The following is a 24,711-nucleotide window of genomic DNA, read 5'->3' on the forward strand; positions in this document are numbered from 1 at the left end:
CGTAGACGAAAACGGTTCGTTGGCACAAAAAAAGCAAAAGAAGTCACCTTGAAAGTTGTAAGTACACAGTAGGCCAGCAGCAACTCGCTTGGAGCTGTGCGGAACACGTTCCGGCAGTGTCCATTAACCAAGGTCCTTCGCACGTCTAAACCAAGAAGTTGTAGAACCACAAGAATAAAAAGACACGCGTGGAGCAGCACGTGTGTCTTTTAGCACGAAACACGTGTTGTGTTTACCAAAGTGCCAAATATGACGCGCCGTTTATATGAATTTCTTCGATATCGATCGTGCGTGATAAAACAAATCGTATCGTCTATCTTCTAATTTTTACAACAAATTTGTACACTATCTCAGGCATTAAATACGCTTTATTATGAGTTTCTGCTCACAGATGAAGGAAAACATGGAACAATTTTAGCGCATCAATGATTTTGGTATTCGTTGCACAACCGGAAAACGGGCGGTACCCGAAATTCGCTCAAGAAGGAAAATAGAAATTTCTAAATATCGCCGCGGTTGCCAAATTCACCCCACCTGCTCCGCCACTTTTATAAACGAACATATATTTCATTCTGCGCTTCGGAATTCACATCTTTACGTGTGCTTTGGTCGCCGGAATGAAAATAGACAAGCGTAACAAACAATGTCGTATAATATAATATTGTTTGTAGCCCCGATAGAATGTATTTTAGCTTCGTACATTTATCGAACGTTCGGTAATATCTGGTCTACGTATTCGCAGTAATTACTAATCGTTTTTACTGATACCGCTCCTGCTTTGATTAAAAGTAGGAGTATCGCTTCCTTTGTGGAAGATAAAAAATGTATTCAATTATGTTCCTTCTATTCGAAACGATATCATCGAAAATTTTCTCCCATTATATGAAACAAAATTGAATTTAAGTTACTAAATATACATACAATTCTAAGTTAAAATTTTGCTTTTTCATGGCATCAGTTAATACGTTTAATCTTAGCATTATGCGCGACTTGAATCGCGAAAATATGTACTTCACAACGATGATGAAACTTTTAGACACCACGTCGAATTAAAGGAGATGGTAAACTCAATATTTATCTTGCAACATTTACAGACCGTGACTACATACATATATCGAACAAGTGTACGCACGCAAAGTTGCGAGCCGCGCGCGATGTAAACAAACACCTAAGAGCTTCTGACAGCGCCTCTGTGCTATAGCAAACAGAATTTTCATGCGATCTGAGTCGTCCCTTTGCCAACAGACGTTGTTTAAGTATTTTTCCCTCTCGACAACGTTGTCAAGCGAAAATTATAATATAAGCAGACGAAATTTTACCGCTGACAAGAAAGTAAGTCTAAAAACGACGGTCATTAATTATACGTGGAACTCGTCCTACATGACCGGTATCTTCTTTTGTGAAATTAGAATTCTTAAACTCTGACAAGTTTAAATAGGACACACTACATATCTTCAAGCATCATGTATAGCTTCGGGCCGAAAATATTTTTATTCGTTAGAAAATTTAACGTCGTTGATCATCGTTGGATTTGTCACATTGGTCGACACATGGTATAATGAGGACCATATGTTTTTTATCAAGAGAAGTGGTTTTCGTGAAGCTACTCTATCTGGTTGAAGTTATATTTGACAATAACTGGGTCATACTTTGAGGTTATAAAATATTTTTTTAATTATGAACATTTTTCTTAAAATTCTTCTTTAACTTTAGATAAAAAAAAAAAAAAAATGAAATTTAATGAAATAAAAATTTTAATTCCTCTTTGGTATTGATATACATCTAATTTCAGTGTACCGAAATATTTCAGAAAAATGCCAATAGTTCTTTAATCTACTATATCTACCAATAATATCCTCAATTATAATTGTGGTCCAATTATCTTGATGTTGTTTCATATTAAAAATAAAAATCGTGGAAAGATACTCACCAAGTTCCATAGGATAAAGCCAGCTGTTGATGTCCAGGATCAAGTCCATTTTGAAGGACTCGGACTCGCAATGGAGTCTGCTCACTGCAACCATCCATCATCGATCGCCGCCCAGCCAAGGAAACCGGAAAAAAGAAACGGGAAAGTTGCATCGTTAGATAGATGTTACGTGTGTACACACTCGTATATCTCAAATTCACATGCAAATATCGAGAATATACGCAAAAGAGAGACGCGGAATCCGATTAATTCTAACTGGAGGCAACGCATTATGTTTCCTGAAAAAAAAAACTAAGCCATCACGTGACGTTTGCGTCAGCCATAGATGATTCATAGTCTTCGGTAAATTTGTCGTTGTATCGTCGTAATAATAGGTTCCGATTATGAAAGATCGGGGAGAGAAGGGAAGAAAAGGAAGCGAATTTTTACAAATCTCTAGCGAACGCGACACAGCCTTGCCACTTGACGGCTGCCCACCGGCTTGACGTCACTGTCAGCTAGCCAATCGCATTTGATTCACGATACGAATTTATCGTCCGAGCCGACATTCGCGAAACTCGCCCATATAGGCAACGAGGAGGGTTTGAACGTTCGTTTAAGCTATATATGTAAAGCGTACGGAGAGTACGAGACAGACCAACAAGGCTGCCTCGCAAGGCGTGCCTCGCACTGTTTGTATACTATACATAGCTGAAGCTATGGGACACCTTTGATCTCGACAAAAAACCGACAAAAAATCCTTGGCTCGCCCCGAGGTAGCCTCGCAGGTCTTTTTCGCATTGGCCATGCATCATTGTAAAGAGTTTTGGAGGATGCCTAGCTGATACATGCGACCGCGCGCGCACTCCACTTAACACGTGTACTTGTGGCGACCTTCTAGCTAAGTTCACGTAAATAATTGCCCAGGAGAAATACGTATACATTTCCCTGTTTCGTTCGTGACTTTCTTTTTGTCAACATACCGAAAGCTTTGCGTTCGAATGCAGCATTCTTTCTAATTAATCGAAGAAAATTTTTCATTTTCATTGTATTATTCATTGGACTTTTATCAGCATGACATAAAATTAAGTAACAGGGTAAAGTTTAAAATGTTTTACAATGTTAATATAACATGTCATTATCATATTTTGTATAATAATATTTTGGCATTTAAATTTATCGAAGATGCGTATAAACAAAGAAAAATTCCCAAAGTTCAATTATACGATGGAAGGTATTGAATATCGATCTGGGATTACGACCCACAAATCGTAAACAAGATATCCTTGAAACTTCGAACACACTTTAGCAATGCCTATACCAGATGTTTTGTTACGGGAACAGATCCAGCTAGAATCACCTGATTTTCGTTCGCGCTCGAACAAATAATTCGTTATTAGCGAAGTTAAGCTGTATCTCGCCTCAATTACATAATTCGTCCTTGCACGGACACTTCGTCTTCCCTACGCCATTGTACTCGCCGCTGTGAATTGGCCAATAAGATCAGAGCTGCATCACCGCGCCGATCATTGCAATGGACCCGTCCGCTTCACGCGGCAATTTCAAATGTACTTTGGAACTTCTTCGCGTCGTCTGCCCTGGAGAGACGATTTTCTTAGATTACACGTATCAAACGCGAACCGTGGAACGCGACCAGGTACACAAAGTAGTAATACGATAGTATAATTCAGCGGTAGGGCATGAAATAACAGACGTCCACCGAAATGAAATTGCATCGCGGGAAAATGAAACGAGAACGCTGTAGACAGGTTGATTTAAGGAAACGACAACTTAAATTGACAAAATAATCTTCTTAATGATACAGTTGTGATTTAAGTCTCTTTGAATGTATAAACGACTTTTATAATATGAAGTATTTTTTGATAGAACTTTTGGAACAATCATTGTGGTGTGAGAATTATTATCTATTAATATACTTAATAAACCGAGCCCTTCTAAATATAATGACTAATTTCTACATATATGAAGTATGCATGTATTTTTAATAGAATTTTTCCATTCAACTAGGATGATATTAGAATCATTATCTATTAATTTCTCTAATGGCGAAATTGAAATCTGAGTTTCTTAACTATGTTAAAAATTTCTATGTGAAATAAATAAAATGAAATAAATAAAAAGATATGAAATGAAGTCATGAAATATGAAGCGTTCTTGGGTAAACATGAATCATCTTTTCATAAAATTTTTGGAGCGTCACAATAACGTTAGGGTTATTATCTTGCGGTTGGAGAACGGTATTTGGCCGTTGATACGTTCGTTCACGAGAAATCGCCCAGGGACGGGCCTAATTTGTATGTATCGCATTGTTCACATCGGATTTGCGTGAATTAATGAAATGTCTTTCGACGACGTGACTCAGTGTACATTTTAAGTACACAACGCTTCAATCTGCTCCGTCGACAAGCTCGTAAAATGTTTGACGATATGTTAACTGCCGCAATTATTCTCGTTATTTCTCATTAATTTATTTCGATATAAAGATGCAATACGTTTAAAGTTAAATACGTATGTATATGTATTGCACTGTAAACGTTACTTCAGTCCTATCGCAAACACCAAAGAAATATAAACTATATGTAGATAATTTTCCGTATAAAAGTGTCTTAACGAAAAATCTGGTTTAAAGTAAATGAAATGTTTCTTTCTCTCGCGTACGTCGAATTTTATGACGAATTCAAAGTCCAACCGATGTTAATTTTATCGATAAGCAGTTATTCTACGATAACGAAACGTTGTACGTTGAAAAACAAAGGATTTCACGAAAATTGAAAATCAATCTGTCGACGACTGGAGATCGACGACGCGACAAAATCGCGAACGAGCCCGGCCAAACGGAAAAGGGGAGCGAAGACGTTGAGACAATGGAGTGCAAATACTCGTCAACGGCGGCACGTTTCGTATTTACACGTTTAATTCGCGTTTTCCGGTTGTGCAACAACTTCCCAAGAAATACATATATCAAAGAAAACCAGAGGCTATGAACGTGAGGATGATAGAACAGCTAGATAATGGACAAACGGAGTGACGAAATTACCGTAGAATATCTTATGATAATAAAGAAAATGATGCAAGCATAGGCCGTACGCAAATCATATTACGTGTTTCGTTTCTAACGATCGAAAAATATTCGATCATCATCGAACACAATGTTGCCTGTACAACAATATGCTTCGCACACACGAAATCATGAATTAAATCATCAATCGAAACAATATATAGCGGTTGAAGGGAAAACAGACATTTTCCATCTACTTAATCATCTACATCATAGCTTCCTCCAATTACTCACGCTAATAGCCACGGTCGATCGTTGACAGTAATTCCATGATCGCGTGAACGACGACAGCCACCTTGACAGCTGATTTTCTTTAAATCCTTCCTTCTCTTCCACCGATCCTCTCAAATATACAATTTCTCTATAGATCGTCCAACCGTCGAGATCCAATCCCAATCGCGTAATATCTTCCAACAACTCCATTCTGAAACGGCAACTTGTATTCTTTTCTTCGAAATCCTTTCGTTTCATCTTCTCCATCGTCAGAGCCAGTAGAACTTTAAATTACTTCTTATACGAGAACGAAATAGGAACGGAGGAGAAAAAAAAGGAAGTATATACTCGATGAAATTCGTGTATCGATAATCGTATCGTGTATTATTCGGAGCAGGCCTCTCCACACCGCGAACGATGATCAAAGGATCCAGACAGAGAGAAAAAGAGGAAGAGAGAGAAACACGGACCTCGAGGCTGGCACACGGTGGACTGATCCGTTCCTCGTTGCTGACGTTGCTGCCAGCTGCTCGACTTCTATGTGCCGACGTGGAGAGAGAGCAACGACGACCTTTACGGTCGCCCAATGGTACGAGTTCTCCAACGAAACGCACGGAACCAGCCTCTATCCCCCACTACGTCGCCCCTAACTCTCACCCTCTAATCCTTCCCCTCTTCGTCCACCGAACACCGGCCACCATCCTCTTCACCATCGCCTCCAAAGTCCCTCCTCGTCGCTCTCATGCGCTCGTCACACGAGCTAAACACGACCAGCCTAGCCTCTTTCTCCTTCGCTACCCCGAAATGCCCATCCCTCCTATCCCTCCTCTTCCATCCTCATCCTTGTTCTCCACCTGTCGCACTCTAGCTCCCTCTGTGTGTTTTCGCTTCACTGGAAAGAGCAAGAGGGGTGGTTTTCGCTGGCTGGTCCTGGCGGACCCTCCGCCACTGGATAGGTATACATATACTTCCATACACGTTCCGCAGGATATCTTCGTCATCCTCGTTCTTTCTCTCCTCTGACAATACCTTCTTTTCTCCTGCTTTATAGTATGTATGTTTCTTTAAATATCGAGGCAACAGGAATTGCTCCTTTTATAAGATACCAGTAAGAAAAATCGAGATGAGGTTTTCGTTGCTTTTGTGCCGACTAATTGGAATTAACGCGGAGAAACCGGTGTTAATAAAGACTCGTTAAAAATATCTATCCCGTCTTCTCGCAATTAGGAAGCCTTTGTTCCGTAATATATCCTATTTTATGGCGTGGTTCCTTGAATATTCTTTTTTCTTTCTTCGCGGTTCATTTCCTTCGTTGTTTATTTCGTCGCAAAGCTTTGCTGTAGAATGGTAAACGACGAACACTGACTTGTTTCACTTGTAGATAGTTTCACTTGGCCGAGTGAAGCTGTCAGCTGGTCCTCCAGAGGAAGAGATTCGTAACGATACTCTTCATGGTCAACTAATGGCACGGGGCGCGGCGAACGAGATACAAGGAACCAGACTCAATTTCTCCGTCGCCCCTCCATCCCACTCTATTTCATCCTTTAACTACCCTCTCACCTTCACCATCCCGGCACACAATCCTACCCCCTCCTGCCACCATTCTTCGCGGTCCCTTTAAATTTCCTTGCCAGCCGAGAAGGACAGAAAATGACACATTTTCCACGAGGCTGCGGCGTTTCCGTTTCTCCTCCACGATTTCGGTTTCTCTTTCTAATCTTCCTCTTTCGTAACCTTCCTTTTTTCTTTCTTCACGTTCTAACCGTCGTCCATTTAACACCGTGAACTTGAATCTTACTGCAACGATTCCAAAGTTATTTTACTAGAAAGTAAGATCTTCTAAGGCGAAAAATATTAACCGGAAACACCTCGTGCACCAGTGGAGAACAGTGCACCGAGTCCCAGAAACACGTAACGGTTGCTACCAGCTGGCTCGTCGTTAAAGGATGTGACGATTCGACGAAAGACGACCACGAAGAGCAGAAATAAAGCAACAAAAAAAAGAAAAAGACTTAGAGAGGAAGAAAGAAAACGCAACGCCGACCTTTACGGTCGGCCGGTAGTTAGAGTTCTCCAACGAAACGCACGAAACGCTATCCCTCTCTATTGTCCCTCTTACACCCTCTTCTCACTCACTATCCCTCTTTTATGCTTCCTTTCTAGCCACCGATCTCCATCGTCCTGCCTCTCTGTTGCGTTAACCAGCTTCCATCTTCCTCTGCAGTAACGCCCACGCGATCATTCTGTTCTTGTCTGTTCTTCCCCTTAGAAGACTGTCTTTCCCTAGTTCACGGTGAAAGTAGCGAGTAGGGATACCAACCCTCCTGTGTATCCCGGGGGTTGAACAAAGATGGCGATAGATTTTCTCCCCACTACTAGAGGGGCGGCGCTCAGCAACCCTCTGACCTCCCTTTTCTCCTCTTCGTTGTTTCACTCATACTCTGCCGCTGCTTCGTCATCTTCCACCATTCCACGTACTCTCTCTTTCCTACTCTCTGCGGCAGGTACAGTTGATACGTCGCTTTCTCGTACCTTTTTCCAGACAAGTTTCTTTATCTAACCGTACTCTGTTATCTCCTTTTCCTTTTTTTTTTTTTTTTTTTTTTTGACTGTCCAGATTCTTGTTTTTAGTTCCTTTATTTGGTATCGAATTTTTTTACGGCGGAGGATAACAGACATGTCTAATTGTCTTCGACATTTTTATGGCGACTAAAATTTTATAATTCCCTTGCTCACTCGAACATTTCTAAAAAGTTCCTAAAACGTTTTTAATTCTCTTCGGTCGCTTCAGTTCGCTAAAAATTCTATCGTTATCTTACTCATGCAAATAGTTTTCGAAAGGGAAAAAGAACGAGTGGACGCAATAGGACAGTTAATCAAAACCAAACTAACCTTTCAATCAGACTCCAATTGCTCACGATTGTCCTCCGCGATGATCAATACTTGCGTCGAGGAGTCGGAGATTCAATTTTTCGGAAAAATCTGATTGGCAAATTGATGTTCGCGATTCGTTAGCTGCGTCGTTTATCTCCACCCCTCCAGCTTATTAATCGCTTTTCCGCCAATGAATGTACACGTAGGAGTCTCAATTAACGTCGAGTCGAATGATTCTTATTAATAGTAGTATACTCGATAATCGGTCGCCTTTATTTAGCGTTACCAGTCACCGCTTACTTTCCGATATCGTACATCATGAATTACCGCGAAAATAGACCCGAGCTCCCTATACTTAGAATACGCGTGGAATGGACAGTTTACACGATCGCTAACGTTAGCTAGGAACATGTATTTCCGGGAACTGAGTTGCGTAGCGGAAGCGTTTCTCACCTTGGTGTCTCAAAGCAGGTACAGGGTAAGGATAAGGGTATTTGAGTCATTTAAGCTCTATCATTTTATAATTTAATTCAGAACTTCACACAGAGTAATTAATCTCGTATATTACGAGACACCATTAATCTCTATAATGGAATAAACCTAATAACGAAAGAATTAGGTCAACCAAGAAAAAATATCCAAAGCGAAAGAATAATTCAAATAATCCTATGTTGAAACTAATAAAATAAACAACAAACTAGCTTGCAGAAATAAAGTGATATGTGCACGCTAATGATAATTGCGATTGAAATGATTAAAACATTGAACAAGCTTCCTTTCTTGTTAAATGGTTCGAAAGTGTTTTTGGTACAAAAAAATTACCTATTTTATGAATACGTGGACCCAACAACGAGTACAAGTACAAGTAAACACTACCGCGATTACAAAAAAAAAAAAAAAAAAGAAAAATAGAGAATAAAGAAAGGACAATAGCCAAAGGTATTCGTTTGTGTCTTAAAATCTAGAGATAAACAAAATAGATCTCGCACGGCGATACTTGTAAGAAACCTGAAAACATTCGGTAGGTCACGCGATTACCCGATCCATCGGGCGAAACACGATCCCCATGGCGTTCCTCTGACGCTCGGGAAGGCGCAATTTCTAAACCATCGGCCGCTAAAAACTTCCAATCAATATCAATATCGACCATTCCGCGTCCCCTGGAGCGAAGAGAGGAGAGAGAGTACTACATCCCACCACGTACATACCCATGACCAATATCCCGGAGGAAAGTCGTCCCTCTTTTCTCCCTTTCTCCTATTGCTCTGTATTACCATCAGAAAAAAAGGAAAGGAGCAAAAAATTAAGTTTAAAGAGAGAAGGCTGATAAAACCAAATATATGTACGTAGAATCGAATAAAGAATGAGCAGGATAGAAAATGTACACAAGAAAAAGGGAGTAAAAAGCCTTGATACGAAAGGGGTGGTCGAGCAAGTAAGAGGTCGGGTAAAGGGTGAACACGGGTGGCGAAGCTAGGCTCTACTGACAGAGACAGCGAGAGTGACAAGGACAGAATTGAGGAACGGAAGAGGGGAGAAGGGTTGGTGTTCGGTACGAGGGCTTCCCAACTGCGCAGTGTCGCTATCCGCTATCGACCGGTTCGCAAGCGCTATAAATACTGGGCACCGGGATCTCGCCACCCCTGGCACACACCCCCAACCACCCACGCACACCTCAATCTACCCCTCGCCACGTCCTCGTTCACCAACACTTCTACGCCTGCAACCTCCCTTCTTACCCCCTCATAATCCTCTTGCCACGCTCGCACACACACATATACATGTACACAAGTATGTGTACATGTATACACGTACACAGGGAGAGGGGCGGGAAACCTTGACCTTCAAAAGAGCCACGGAGGGCGAGGGTGGTAGTCACGCTCCTCCCGGTGACGCATCTCCAACCCCCGCTACTCTCGCGCACAGTTAGCCTTCCTGTCTTTCTCTTTCTCGCTTCTTCTCCTCTGTGTCGAAGCTTTTAATTCCAGCTACACGACGATCAAATGCACACTACGCATATATCTACGCGTCTCATTCGTGTTTTTTTTTCTCGTTCTTCTGCGTTCTTTGTTTTCTACCGTTTTGTTGGCTACGTAGAATATAGGGTTCACTTTTTTGGGTTTGGTTTTTGTTTCTGTCTTTAGATCGGGAGTTATTCGAGTATCAATTAAGAGCAAGAAGACCTTCTCTTTTTCTGTTTACTTCTAATCGAGGATCAACCAAGGATAGGAAACTTTTTAATTAGCTCACTACGATGCGCGTGGAATTTTAGCGGTCTTTTGCAGTTCGCAGTATCCATCGCATCGATCGGTCCGGTATTAAGATTATGTGTTATTGTCGAATGTATCGACGGTTTATGCGATGTTATTTGATTTTTTAAAGTGGTAATTGTTTTTAGGAATGTCGCACGCAGACTCTGGGATTGGTATTCCTTATTAGTAGTAAAATTTTAAAAGCCACAAATTATAGGTTACCAATATCAGTAGATATCCTTGTACATGACGAAGTGTTTGACTATCCCGATGAACTATTACCGTATTTCTTGTACATTTTGCACATTTTTGCGCACTTAAATTCCCCATAAATGTATAAGATTCTGTTTACAACGTAAAACACTAAATAAGATGAAACTTGTAGCATCTTCCAATAAATGTAACGAATAGATGTCCAAATAATGTACTTACAACTGTCAATGTATTTCTGCAGCGCCCTCTAATGAACAGAGTTACTATCTTATTCAATAACATTGTACTCGAAGCTTATTTAAGGAATCACATAATTTACAAATAAGATGTTTCTTTAATACTATGGATTAATACATTATACGATAATGATAAGTAATCAGGAGAGAAATATTTATCTTTGGAATAGCTTTTCATAGTCGTTGGATACTGAGTTACGATAGAAGATAGACAACAAGATGATTCAGAAGAAGTTAGACGACGGCAACGTCGCAGCGTCGTATAGAAATCAAAGACAAAAAGGGAGGTGGGCACGTTTGCTGATCGATTTAATAAAACAGCATACATCGAGCAGAACACGTCAGCCAAACTGACGATCAGCGAAGCCACTCGATGAGTCGAAGGTCGATCGCACGTAACGAATTATCGGAACCTCGTGAATCTCTCCTACCAATTCATTCCAACTAGGCGAAATTTCTGTATTAAAAATCCTCCAAAGCTTTCCCACTTTTCTTTCTAACATTAATGACAAATTTTTTCAGAACTTTTATAACAGAAATTTTTTCAACTTCACCAGTCTAGACATTTCGTTTTCAATTTTAACGAAGTTTAATGGAAGAGGAGATTAAAAGAGGCAGCTTGCCTCGAAACTTCGATATCTGTTCATTTTGCCGCTAGAGGGTTCGCAATCGCAGACTCATCATCACGGCTCGCGATTGCGTGATTAAAAAGGAATTCAGAGTGCTTGAAAAGTTGTACATTTTGAATATCAGCGAACATTTTTTACATACTTCTGTCGAGCCTCCTCCAAAATTATAGTCCCGTGAAAGTAGTTATTTCAGCCAGAGTATCGCGTACAAGAGGTAAGAGGTGAGTACAAGACGTAATTTTAAACGTAATTAAATTTATATTATTAGCTAAATTTTACAAATTACGAATCGGAAATTACTAATAATAAATTACTAATATACTAGCACTAATAAATTTGTTTGTATAATAGTAATAGGTCTGTTACTAAGCCAAGTGAAATTTAACAAAGTTTACAAATTACGGATCACCTTTTCCCATTTCATGTAAAATTATAAACAATACATAAATCTACAACCTGTAATTCGGTAATTCACTAATACCAACTGGTAAATTATTATGCAAGAAGGCTCTAATCTACGTATTATTTTTAATAAAATATCAATAGCATCGTACGTTGGCTTCTGAGCCCCACATATCATAGTACATTCTGTATATGTGCGAGGAGGATGCAGTTTACGATTCGCTCTCAAAAAACGTTTTCACGAAAATCAGGAAACTAAAAAGAATAGCGGCGAAAATACGAAATAGAGAAGAAATATAGAGGATATATTTTTTCACGAGCCCCTCCGCGTTTAGCCGAAAAACGAACACGTCCCCCGTCGTTAATTCCTCATCGAGCAACCGCGGGGTATGAATAATCCCCGGTGCGCTTAAAAGTTCACCACGGACCGCGATTCTCGCATAAATCTCTTGTCGGTGAAGTCGAAAGGCGTGTACGAAAATAAATTCATCCGTCGGACAGGCCGACATTCTGCCTGCGAAAGATACAAAGAGACCTAGAGAGCGAGTGAAAAAGAGAGGAAGATAAAGAGCAGATATACAAGTAGAAGAGGGGGTTGAAGAGGCAACCGCGCGTCGGCTTGTACGTTTCCTTTTTTCTTGTTGTTTCTTCTCTTTTTTTACATCTACTCCTTCGCTCATCCTCTTCCTCGTTACGAATTCGCCGAGACAAAGAGGAACCCTGAGGATGTGGCAGGGTGTCCGACAATGGGCGTTCCGATGTCATGGTATTTCGAAGCATTGCGCAATCCCCCCCTCCTACCCCGCGTTTCGAACGATCCTATAGCTGCTTCTTCCTCGGCTTGTCAGCTGGTTTCAAGGTCGACTGGGTGAAGGAGACACAGAAAGACCGGTCGGTCGTTCCTCGAAAGTAATCTTTTTTTCTCTCTTTCGTTTCTTTTTCTTTGTTCGATTGGCCGCCATATCGAAGTCCTTTCGCGAAGATATTTTCAGATTGAACGATCGAGGGACGTTCAGAATGAAGTTGAAGATAGAAAACGAGCTCCCAGGTGTGAAACGGACTTGGCAATATCGTGATTGCACGGATAGTTACGTGATCGTTACGCGCGGAGCAAGTTTTGATACTGGTCATTATGTATGTTTGTCGTGTCCAGGAGAATAGGCAGAATTATCACGTATTCTTCGTTTGATGATAATGGATCAATGGGAGTATGGTATTTGGATATAATTGGCGAATGAAATTTTAGTAGTGAATGAAATGAAAATTTTGATAGCAGCGTTAAATAAACGAGTTAACTCTTCGATATTTCGAGTCACACTTGGTATTCTGTCTAACGATTTATAAATCTTAGAACTTTATGCATTTATAAAATATAGAGAACAGCCTATGTAACTTAGTTATTATAGCGCTTAGAGGATGTAAATGATTTCCATCTAATTTCCATTTTTTGTATAAAAAACATAAATTTGCATAAGTGTCTGCGTTCTGTTGATTTATATTCAATCAATCGAAATTTGAATATTATTAAATTAATTACACTCGATAAATCACTTTCAGAATCTATTCGTAATTAATAATTACATTTCTATATTTTCATAATCAATAACTTATACTTGCATATTTTCAAAATTAATATCTGTGCACATTTGATTAAACTAAATAAAGTTACACTGTGAAAGATTTAACGTTTCCTATCCTAAAAGCCAAAAGAATGGAACGAAATGTTCCATATAATACCGTAGGACCGCGAAGAATTAAAGAAGATTTACTGTTTGTTGGATGATTTAATAAGTAAAAGAAATTAAATTCGAAAGCATCAAGTCCCCGTTATTTCCTCAAGCATGCACACGCCGCAACGAAGAAGCAGAAAATTATTAATCCCTCAGCTATTTCTTAGCTGTCGGAGAAAAAGTATTGTACACTTAAAACATTTACTGATCTGCTTGTCCTGCTTTTTCAAACGGTTCAAGATAATAAGCAATATTCTTTTATTTATTCCGTGAAATTAATTGTCGCTAAAAACGCGACAATAAAATTCTTGCGACTAGATAAAGATAAAATGAAAGAGAGAGAGAGAAAGAGGGGAGAGGTAGAGAGATAGATAAAGAGAAAGAAAGAGAGAGAGAGAGAGAGAGAGGGAGAAAAGAAGAACATTTAACTGAAAAATGTTCTTCGTATAGAAGTGGAGGAGAAATTATTGCGACTGACAAGAATGGTGGGACAGCAAAAAATTTCATTAGATCCAGCGAGGAATTATTGAGAGAAATTGTGAGAAACGATAAACACTTCATTTGTCCTAGCCGTCGAAGTGACTTTAACGTGTTTGACTTCACGGAACTCTGTTGAACTGTTTTTGTGTCCTACCAGTATTGTGACTAGCTATTTGCGAAACCGATACTGTGTTAATATCACTACTACCCATTTCTATAAATGTAAACATCATTGCCACGACGTTTTTGAACGCATAAAAATAGTCTTTGGCTTTTCTCTTTCATTGTTGATAAACAGAATTCTTCGCTAATCTGTTAAGAATTAAGCAACCGTTATTATAATGTTATGGATATTGTTATTTTTATGAACACGTTTAAGTATTGTATGAGTACATTTTTTTAACGTAGCCTACTAATGCATTAAGATTCGATCCAAATTCTTCCATAAAATATAAAATGTTTAGAAAAAAGTAATTTTTAAAGTCTAATCGAAATATTTCAGTCGAAAAATAAATTACAATTTTCTAAGTTTTTAAATTTCCAAACTTAAATTTAGTTCCGCGTCTTTTAATTTATATTTGAATATGAAATAAATATCGAATTAACTTCTCTCTAAAAAGAGAAATGGATTTTCAGCGTGATTCGCGAAGAAGAGTCATCAATTCGTATTATACAATCGGCAGATCGCCGCGTCCACGTCTGTCCGTTGATTAATTGCCAGTAACACGATTTCCTCTCGACGATCTTTTGACCTTTTCCACACGGAAACACGGTCTCTCGCATTGGCGCGTGCACACGCACAAAGAGAGCTTATATACTAGGGTCGTCATTGTTAAACTGAAACGCGTTTCTCCTTTAGGGCAGTTCCTGTTATTGACACATACTCTTTGCAAAACGGAACAACGTCGTCCAGCGGATAGATCCGCGAACTGTTTTACCGACGCCTGTCGAAGCACGTTCCGATTAATTAATACGCCACGAAATTGAGCCAGGCCGCACTATCAGAGTTGGAACTCCCCGTGTGTTTGACCATGGAACCGTACAGAAGAGTTTGAAAGGGCACTAAAGGCGAAAAGAGAGAGAACAGTGGGACAGGTACACGCTTTGTAATGACTCGAAATTTAAGAACCGGTTTTGATCGGGGTTCGATTGGCAGAAAGTAATAGCCAGAGGAGAAATTACGAGCATAACTTAGATGCAAAAGGAAATATAATAATCGTTAGTCAAACTGGATGTTAAAAACGACAGTAACGAGAGAACGGATATAAAAGGATCATGATAAATATGTAAGTGACTTCAGCTGACACAAGCGACGACGTTTCTTACAGGCCAAGTAAATGTCCCTATCGGTAACTACATTGTTTGTAAATGTTGTCAATTTCGCAGTTGCGACAAGTTACATAAACGATACGATGATAAGAAAACTTCCCTAGAATTGTAAACACGATTATTAGAATTCATAGAAATAAGATTTATGTACAAGTCGATAATTATTATTTTAGTAAACTGATCGTGTAAAAGCGATAGGAAACAAAGATATGATAATTAGAAAGAAATTGAAAGATAGACAAATTTTCAGCCGATTCGTCCTTACACGAAGTGATTATTTAGTAATCTCGAATATAGAAGAATCAAAAGAAGGAACAATAATCTTTACGTTTTAATAAGGCTGATTAGATAGTACCAGTCTGACAACATATTTAATACGGTTGACATTTCAAATCGTTGAGTCGTATCTTGTATAGAAATTCTTTGTGCGAGATACGTTCGACGACATCAACTTAAAGTAAAATTGTATCCAATATAGTAATTAGTGAAATTGAGAAATATTGAAACAAATTGTACGTCAGTATTTATTTTGATGCTGATAGATTTGGAATGAAAAAATAGCACTAAAAATTCGAGCATCGATCAGAGAGATGTAAACTGCGCATACGTTTGCGCAGCTTCATCCCGCGTACATAAAACCCGTCACTTGATTTATATGCTCGTTCTCCTTAACCCTTTGCTTCATGATTTTTAGCTTCTATGATTTCAAGTAAGCATTATCTATATCGAATATAAGATATCGAAACATTGTATATAATTTGTACTTATTGATCTTCAATCTAAAAGTTTTTAACTAAAATTAGAATGCCAACTAAGTTTTGTAAAATGAGACATAACCTTTCAAATGGGAACCCATAAGTGTTGAAACACTTAAAAAGTCTTCAGAATGATTCAAAGGCGAATAAGAGATTATAATACGCTAACGACGCATATTTTCCGCTCACACTTTTCTGCAGCTTCAAGAGTAAACGCGCATGTGTGCCACGCAAATACATACGTGTGCCAACTCAACGATGCGGAATCGAATTCATCTGCATCTCGAATCTCGCAATGATTTCACGATATTATATTAATGTTGATGAAACAAAGTATTAATTTAACAACACGAAGAATAACGAAAATACCTTCCAATTAATATACAAGAGCAAAAATGTTATTTGTTTAGTTATAGATAAACATTATTTTTGAGAAACGTGGCAACGATGATTGTTCTATTTTTATGCTTCGTTTCTAGGCATTTGCGACAGATCGTAATTCGATATCTTGTTTACTTTTTCGATAACTAGTCGATCAGTAACGTAATATATCTATGTCAGATAATGTACATATAGTCTTATTTATGCTGCTAAATAATGTATTTTTCAAACATCGAACATATATTGACCCGCGGTATTGAAAAGTTTTTGGCCGGATGCGTGTTCCGCAACTATCAAACGTGAGCGAGATAAGACGCAACAAGTTCGATGAAATCGAAACGATTTATCATTGGCGTTGTACTCGTGCGAGTTGGCGTTGCCTATTATTTCACGTGAAACGGTTCGAAACATGAAAACGTTGTGAGATTTTTTGACGATAAGATTCAACAGAAATGTGTCGCATTAGTATTTGAATGTGAACGCAATTTTTATGCGCTTTTTCTCCGACAGGATTCGGTATGCAACACGTGGTAAATTACTTTCCGCACTTCCATAATTCATATGTTCGCTTATTTTACATACCTCTGTATTAAAATTTATTTTATAGAAAATTATTTTGCAATTCTATTGTTAAAAAGCAATGTATATATATATATATACATAGATACTAAAATAAATTTATCTAACAATAAAAACTAAACCAAAAAGAGAATAACAGCCGGATGGAATCTTAGCTTAACTGGACGCTAAATATCTCGCATTTCATTGGCCCTTCCAAATCATTTATACAATGTACATGCGTACAGCATATTGCTATGAAAATTTAGAAAAATCACCAAAGTTTCAAAATATTTATTCAGAAATTCAATTTGCGAAGCTAGCAGCTCGTAACATATAACGAATTTATTAACTTGTTGCAAGAGATGCGTGTACCGTTCAAATTCCATCCCGCTCTCGTAACTTTCACAAGATAATCTGATCTGTACCTGGTCGGTTCCATCGAAAGCGGTATTCCTATAGAATGGCGAAATCGTTTGGCACGGAGGAAGATGGTCGAACACCCCATGATCGTTCGTCACTTTACTGAAATTCGCCTGTCTCCATGTTCTTGGTCGGGATTTTCACGCACACACGCACGCAGCCGCAGCACCACCACGGCGACGACGACGCAGTGCTGCCAAAGAGAGGCAACCCAGAGAGACCGGGTGCCGGTTCGCCGTTGGAACAGTCTCGAAAATGCATCCTCTATAGGAGCATTAGTTCGGTGAGAAACAATGAGGAAAAAACGAAAATGTCGCGGGACCAGTCGTTCTAGTGGAAAACTGCGAGGAACGGATGTACAGCGAAAGCGAGAAAAATAAAGAAAAAAGGTGGCACGATTCGCGGTCGCACGAGAAGGTTGCCGGCTGCCGCCTTGGCACTGACAGTGGCCCTCGCGCCTAGCAACACCGAACGCCAAACTGTCGACTCGCCGAAGGCAGCCGGCACCGCACCACCGTGCCCCCCTTTTTCATCGACGTGTCCTTCTCGCGCTCTCCCGCTTCTTTCTCTCTCGAACAGCTTCTCCGTCGTACCATGTCGCTCGCACACACGCGTTCCTTCGTTCTTTCTCTTTCTCGTTCTGTCTCCCGGTGTCGCCTGCACGTCCATTTTCTTTCGTCGCTATTTACTTTTGTCCTCGTTTTGCTCTCTTCACGCGTGTCTCCACTCTATTCGCGTCTCTTTTTCTTATTCTGTTCGTTTCTATCTTTGTTTGAACGAAATATATATATAAGAGAAGTATATAGAAGAGAGTTGTTGTTTGTCTTCGTCGCGATCGCGATTCACGTTCGTCCTTATCTTGCGAAGTCACACGCTACTCACTCTGCCTTTTTCTCGCTTTGCGCGCAATTTCTAGCGAGCCAACCAGCCGCGGGCCAGCAGCCGAACCAGTGCGAAAGCCGGTAACCGGCACAACGCGCCATACCAAAGCGATCAGCCGATTGGCTGGCCGCCCGCGACTCGACCAATCGCAATGCGTCTTCGGTCGTCAGGTGGTGCCGCGTTCTCGCAGACACGAACGCCTGCTACATCGGAAAAAGTTGGTTCCTGGCAGTTTTGACGACATTACGGATTTTAAGGATAAAAAGTTTATATCTATTATATTGTCTCTTGTGACTAAATCAATTGATCTTTCTTATTGAGGTCTGCACGTGTAGGTTGCTTCTTCTGTTCTTACTATATACTTCCAAGCTATATTCCCATTTTATTGCATTTTCCAGAAAAATTCCAAACAAGATGTGTAGGTCAATAAAAAGCAAAGTGGCAGAGACATGAAATAACAGTTCTTAGAAGAAAATTTTCCTGAAACCGTAAATCATCTACGTTTAGCTCCAACTCAAGCAAGTGCGCATAAATGGACCGTCATACATCGAATTTTCCATATACATACATACTGTACAACACATTTCAAACTATGAAAATACATTATGGCTGCCAACCATTGTCAGTTCATGAAAATCATCTGTGGAGTTTCTATCGAATTGTTGTTCTGCTAAATGGACGCATTTACACCTCTTCGAACACAATATGTACGAAGATTGCTCGAAATTATCGCCGGTGTAGATATATCAACCTAACCCAACGATCTTAAAGAACGACGTCTGCTACAAGTGCTTCGTGCAGTCATACAAGCCGTACAACTTCGATTTTTAAACCTGGTATTTTAAGTTATACGTAGTATTTTACATTCTAAAGCACAGGTAATGAAGAATTCATAATTTGTACTAAATATTAGCATGGGATTCTTGCACGATAATGTAACAATTAATAATATTAATAAGTCTACACACTATGAGTCGTAGACATAGAGGTCAGAAAAATCAACAAAAAAAGATATATCATATTTCTTTTCGTTTATTAATTTTATGGTTTATTTATTGATACCAGGTATCTGTTGACGTGTAAAAATGTCATTAACAGCAATAGTTTAATTGTGCAAGACGACCCTGGAAAAAAACTTTGCTACATTCTCATTAACCAAAAATCAACTAACAATACCAACCCACGAAACACAAATTACAGAGACGAGTCATCTCGAGAGCCATTATTCGTAATGTACGTGTGTTTTACTGATTTCTGTCACTTCTTTCCTTTACATTTTCGCCTGTTTTCTTCTTCACCTTCGCGTCTGACCGAAATAGGTCACGGTGCAAAGCAAAGGAGCAAGATGGGACGGGACGGCAGCGACATGGAGAAAAGCCAGCCGAGGACGAGGATCACGCGCGTTGAGTACGTGCCTTGCATCCGGAGGCGCGTTGCGTTCCGTTCGCCATTGCCTGATTAACTCGACGTCATTTATCAGATTAAATGGATAATGCTGGTTAGCGTCTGACGTAACGCCGCACTCCCAAGAACCGCCGTTTCTCAAAGATTTTTTATTATCTTACTGGTCTGCCTATGGACACACCAACGTTACGCAATCGAACAAGCCTCTGAAATTGGATGCGAACAATCGGCCGTGTTAACGAGTTCATTGTGTTTCTGTCCAAAACGCGATACTAGCCGGGTGGCCCTGCTGTTATGTAACCCAGCTATAGCTATCTATCGAGTTTAATAAACGAAGGAAAAAAATGAAATTTAGGATAAAGATGTATGGAAATTATTTCTGGTGAGAATAATGACTTTGTATGTGAAATGTTTAGTTATTTAGTAAATTAGTAATGACCTCATTGCCAGTGTAAATAAATGAAATGTAAATTTGTTTCATTCTCTAAATATTACAACTAGTACTTGTGGAGATTTTGTATATTTCTGCATTTTATATGTATCCTGTACATTTAAGTAGAGTAATTAGTAATTACATTTCAGTAACTCGAATACATTTTTATGAAGATTTGAAGATGCCGTAACATGTGAAGTAGTAATTCATTTTTTATTATGAATCAGTAATAAATTGTCAACTGTAACTTAAATTTATTTTTATGGAGATTGCAGAAATTGTATCGCAAAGTAATAAATTCCGTTTTTTACTAGGGATTTCTTAGAAACACGCTATAAAATTTTATGACACCATCGTCATTGTAGATATTGAACACTTGTAATTGTTTGCACATCAGGTAGGTAATAATGCTTATAAATGTTTTAATTAGCAAGTAAATCTAAAAATGGAAGATATAGTTAATGATAAAAGTAATAAAAGGAATATGCAAAGTTTGAAATTTCTAATTTTAATATTTTTTTATTTTAAATAGGCAAAATTGAGTATAATACAGTGCTAAAGCGAAGCATGATAAACTCTCACATGGCATATCCAAAAGGTCGGCTTCAACGACGAAATCACAGTCATCTCGCTGCGAACGCACAGTTTAACCGGTAATTAGAGTTTACGGCAGCCACGTTGATTAGGTCGTTAAAGAAACTATTACGCCGACTAAATACAGTCTAGGCACTCCCACTAGTCTCCGCTGAATTGCAATTTGATGCAGTAGGTACGTTGATCACGTGAACATTAATATCCGTTTTCTAAACTTCTTACAATTTTCATGATTCATATCGTAAAATTTACGAATTTTTTATTGTTCCAGTTAAAAAATAAAAAAATGAAGAACTGGAGGAATATGAATCTTTTATTCATAAAAAGCAAACTAAGATCTTCAAATGTTATTAAATTTTCTACAATTCCAATTAACGAATGAAGGAAATTAAATGTTTACAGAATTATAAATTCTTTGTAAAAATTTAATATCCTTAATATACTTGAAGAAGACTCTACATAGCGATTGTCAACAATGTTCAACTTAATAATAACTTTAAAATGAAATTCTTCATGCAAACAGTTTAACAAGACAATGGTTTAGACGCTTGAGTACACATTGCATTTGTATAACGAGTTTATTCTCAAAGACTCTTTATTTCACCAAGGTTATAAAATTACACTGCGCAGCTTTTGACAACTACCGCATCTCTACCTCTTTGTGAACTTTTAATGATCTTTTCAAACATGACATATTCACGCTACTGAAATCCTAAGATAGACAACGGCGAGTTCTTGCAATTAAGAGAAACGCGAGAATTATATGATGTATCTTTTTTTGATTATCTTTCATTTTCTTTTCTTTTGGTACAAATTTTATATTTTAGTCCAGCTATATTTTATATTTAGTACGTTATAGTTCTACTATTAATGGAAATTTCGGTCAAAGCAATCAATCTTTCACACAACAAGAATGACAACGGTTTCTGATCAACCTAATTGCAATTAAAACAGCAAAGACGTATCTTTTCTGGGAAATTTTGCATCGTTTCGTATGAAAGATGAGACAATCGAGAAACATATACCTATATTACACGAATGGTACGAGTTTCGTCTGTTAAAAATAAAAATGTGGCACATATGCACGATTCTTGGACACAAAGAGGAAATTATTAGGTTTGTCAACGATCTGCTTGAGTTGTCCGAGTAAATTGCTCGAATTACCTCAGCACCCGGCAATGGAAGGTGACCTACTGTCAGAAACGATCTCTCCAAAGGATTGTGCAACTTGGAACTTTAGAATTTTTATTCTTCCGCCATTCGCTTCTCTTTTGAAGGGACCCAATTACCAAGGCGATATAGGCGATCTTGCATTAGGAATTCGCCGTCCTTTAAGAAGATTGAAAATCGTTCTTGATAACAGCTTAATAGTCAGCTCACAGCTCGTTTTGACCCTGTGATCGAGATAATGAAGCGATTTAACATGGAAATCTGCGAAACGGTCAACCTAATTTCAACAGAGTAGAATGTATTATTAACCTGAAACGCATTCGCTTGTGTTTCGTCATATTTTTTCTCGTAGGAATGACATTATTTGCAGGAATAATAGTTTTCGAGGAAGTATAAATCACATTTTGTACCTTCTGTGGACGAGCAATTTTAAAACTCACTTTGCTGTCAACCAATTTTATTGTATTATTAAATATGTATTATCGTATTACGTATTATTCTCTGTATTTCATTAAAATTGCATTTTTATTTGGTTTCGTATGTCAAAAATATCGAATTGCAACGTTATTTAATTAACTGATTAACTTCGTGAATAATAACATCTATATTTAAAAATCGTAAATTCTGGGAGATCATAGGTTTCCTTGTTTAAGTACGTTGTACCAGAGTACTCTCCTTTAATCACCAATTAAATATCGAAATCAGAAGATCTACAAAAACGATCTTCATTTACAAGGAGACAGAAAACCGAATATTATTAGGATATTGCTAAGTTATTATTAATATAGAAAAATGATTGTCATATGACTGCTTCGTGCATCGTATCTACTGCAAGTACTTTAAGATCCTACTGTCTGACTATTACCATACATGATCTACTTTGTTGCTTCTTGGCACAGAAGAAATTGTTTAATGAGATTATCTAACAGACAATAATTATTTAACACGCAGTAAGACTATCAAACTGTGATTTCAAGAACATAAAATATTGGAAATCCGCTTCCTAATTACACATACTCTAAATCTAATAATATTGTTTTATTGATGCAAGTTATAAGGCAACATAATTCTAGATTTCTTTCCTCGATTTTGAATTTATATGAAATACTTATTGCTTAAAAACTTTTAACAGCGTATATTGCTAGGTGTAATAACTTAATAACAATCCCAAGCCTCGTATCATATGCAATCTAATTCCGTCACTAAGTTTCCATATCATATATCGATACTAACTTATTTATTATCGTATATCAATCGATAAATATAGAATAATAACGTAGTAAACGAAGCTCGTATAAAGCTGCAAAGCTACGATCAGCCATGTGTCAAATACACCAGCAATAACCAGGAAAATGCTACAACAGCGACAGAAGAACATATGATCTGCTAGAGAAGCTTTTCACACAACCATTAAATAATAGATCATAAAAGATACGTGCATCACAAAAGATAGAATAGAAATAAAATAATCATAAGAGATAGAGAAGAGCATAATCAAATTAGATGCCACATCGTTTCAGTGGAACGAAACGGTGCAAATCAATTTAAAATGGCCGAAGACGTTATAGAAGTAGTCGTGGGTGCCTATAAATACAATCGCCGCGAATTTAGCCGAATTCGCAGGAGATAGAAAAACGGTTGCACGGCTGCAGTTGCCGGCCAAGGTCGTGGCCTTAATCGTTATTGGGCGTCTGACCTATATATACCAGATGCGCCCTAGGATTTAAAGTAAGTTTCTCAAACTACTACCGGGGGCTATATTGACTTGGAGGAGCATTCTAGATAAACGATACAGCAGTGCGGAGGCTGAGATATGTCCTCCAGCAATAGCCAAATAAACGAATTCGAAACTTTCCAAATCGAACCAGAGATTGCTACCATCAACGACAAATTTCCACCGTGTTCACAAGAAAAACTATGTTTCCGCGGTCGTTTAGAACCGAACAATTTTTACTCCTATTACATTATCATATATAACTACTACTTACATATCATTTTTATTAGTTTCTGGGTTGGTCAAGAAATCACGCATCGTCAGATTTTGCCTGTGAACGTGGCATAATTATTCAGACAGTACAACATGGAAATTGAAACTCTTACAAGGAAATATTTTTTACATTATGTAAAAAGAATTTTTGTCCTAAATTTTGACGTTCTCGTCAAGGAGAAAATTTAGCACAATTAGGATCAGTTTTACTGGGCATGAAAAAACGATTATTTAACGGTATTGTAAAGCGCAGGTAATGCTGGTTGCAGGCAACATCGAGCGTGAACAAGTATTCATATTTCCCTTAAATATAAAATTTGGCAATATGTAATCTTAGTTCTTCTCGTAATTGTGTACATGCTATCAATGTCCCCGTTGTTACGTATTTAAGGAAATGATTGTGCTTATTAAGTTTAATTACAAATTCTCGAAGATTGAAGGTACACAGGTTCGAATAACACAGGCTCTTAAGATACTGGTATTAAATTTACTCAAATATTTCTTCATTCGCTCACCGATTCTTCTAAACACCACCTTCTACGTTAACCGCAATTTTGCACCTTTGTCAGATACATCATATATTTACGATAAAAGAAATTGCTTAATTATATACAATTAGGAATTTTATTTTATATCATAAATTTAGTAATAAGCATACACAGTTACTAATTTCGTGATTCTGCAGCTATGTGCTAACATACAGCCGCAACATGATTTTCCCAGCAAGCTTAAATTCTTGCTTGATAATTTGACGAGACGAGAACCCGCCTTTAAAGCA

General features: G+C 38.3%; 1 protein-coding gene and 1 long non-coding RNA gene across 14 annotated transcripts in view; one reads left to right on the plus strand and one right to left on the minus strand.

Annotated features, from left to right (window-relative positions):
- LOC122567610 (DNA-directed RNA polymerases I, II, and III subunit RPABC3) overlaps positions 1-24,711 on the minus strand; it is a 71,220-nt gene that overhangs the window by 39,210 nt on the left and 7,299 nt on the right. The window contains exons 1-2 of one of the 4 annotated variants that reach the window (XM_043726358.1): positions 18,057-18,147; positions 1,931-2,014 (exon numbers count right to left, since the gene is read on the minus strand). In XM_043726358.1, coding sequence (XP_043582293.1) covers positions 1,931-2,014; positions 18,057-18,132 — 160 coding nt within the window. In that variant the 5' untranslated portion in view covers positions 18,133-18,147. Of the gene's footprint in view, positions 1-1,930; positions 2,015-5,222; positions 5,362-17,468; positions 17,903-18,056; positions 18,148-24,711 lie in introns of those variants that run through there. The other 3 variants (XM_043726361.1, XM_043726362.1, XM_043726359.1) reach the window with 3 other exon arrangements.
- On the plus strand, positions 18,300-22,443 carry LOC122567613. Of its 10 annotated transcripts, none has more exons than XR_006316831.1 (7): positions 18,300-18,676; positions 18,744-19,578; positions 19,665-20,131; positions 20,332-20,383; positions 20,497-20,579; positions 20,715-20,951; positions 21,048-22,443. It is a non-coding gene; the product is annotated as an uncharacterized LOC122567613 (long non-coding RNA). The 10 variants fall into 10 exon arrangements; XR_006316832.1 differs by having other exon boundaries at positions 20,332-20,380; XR_006316828.1 differs by having other exon boundaries at positions 19,665-20,383.

This window comes from Bombus pyrosoma, linkage group LG5, assembly GCF_014825855.1.
Source record: "Bombus pyrosoma isolate SC7728 linkage group LG5, ASM1482585v1, whole genome shotgun sequence".
Lineage (NCBI taxonomy): Eukaryota > Metazoa > Arthropoda > Insecta > Hymenoptera > Apidae > Bombus > Bombus pyrosoma.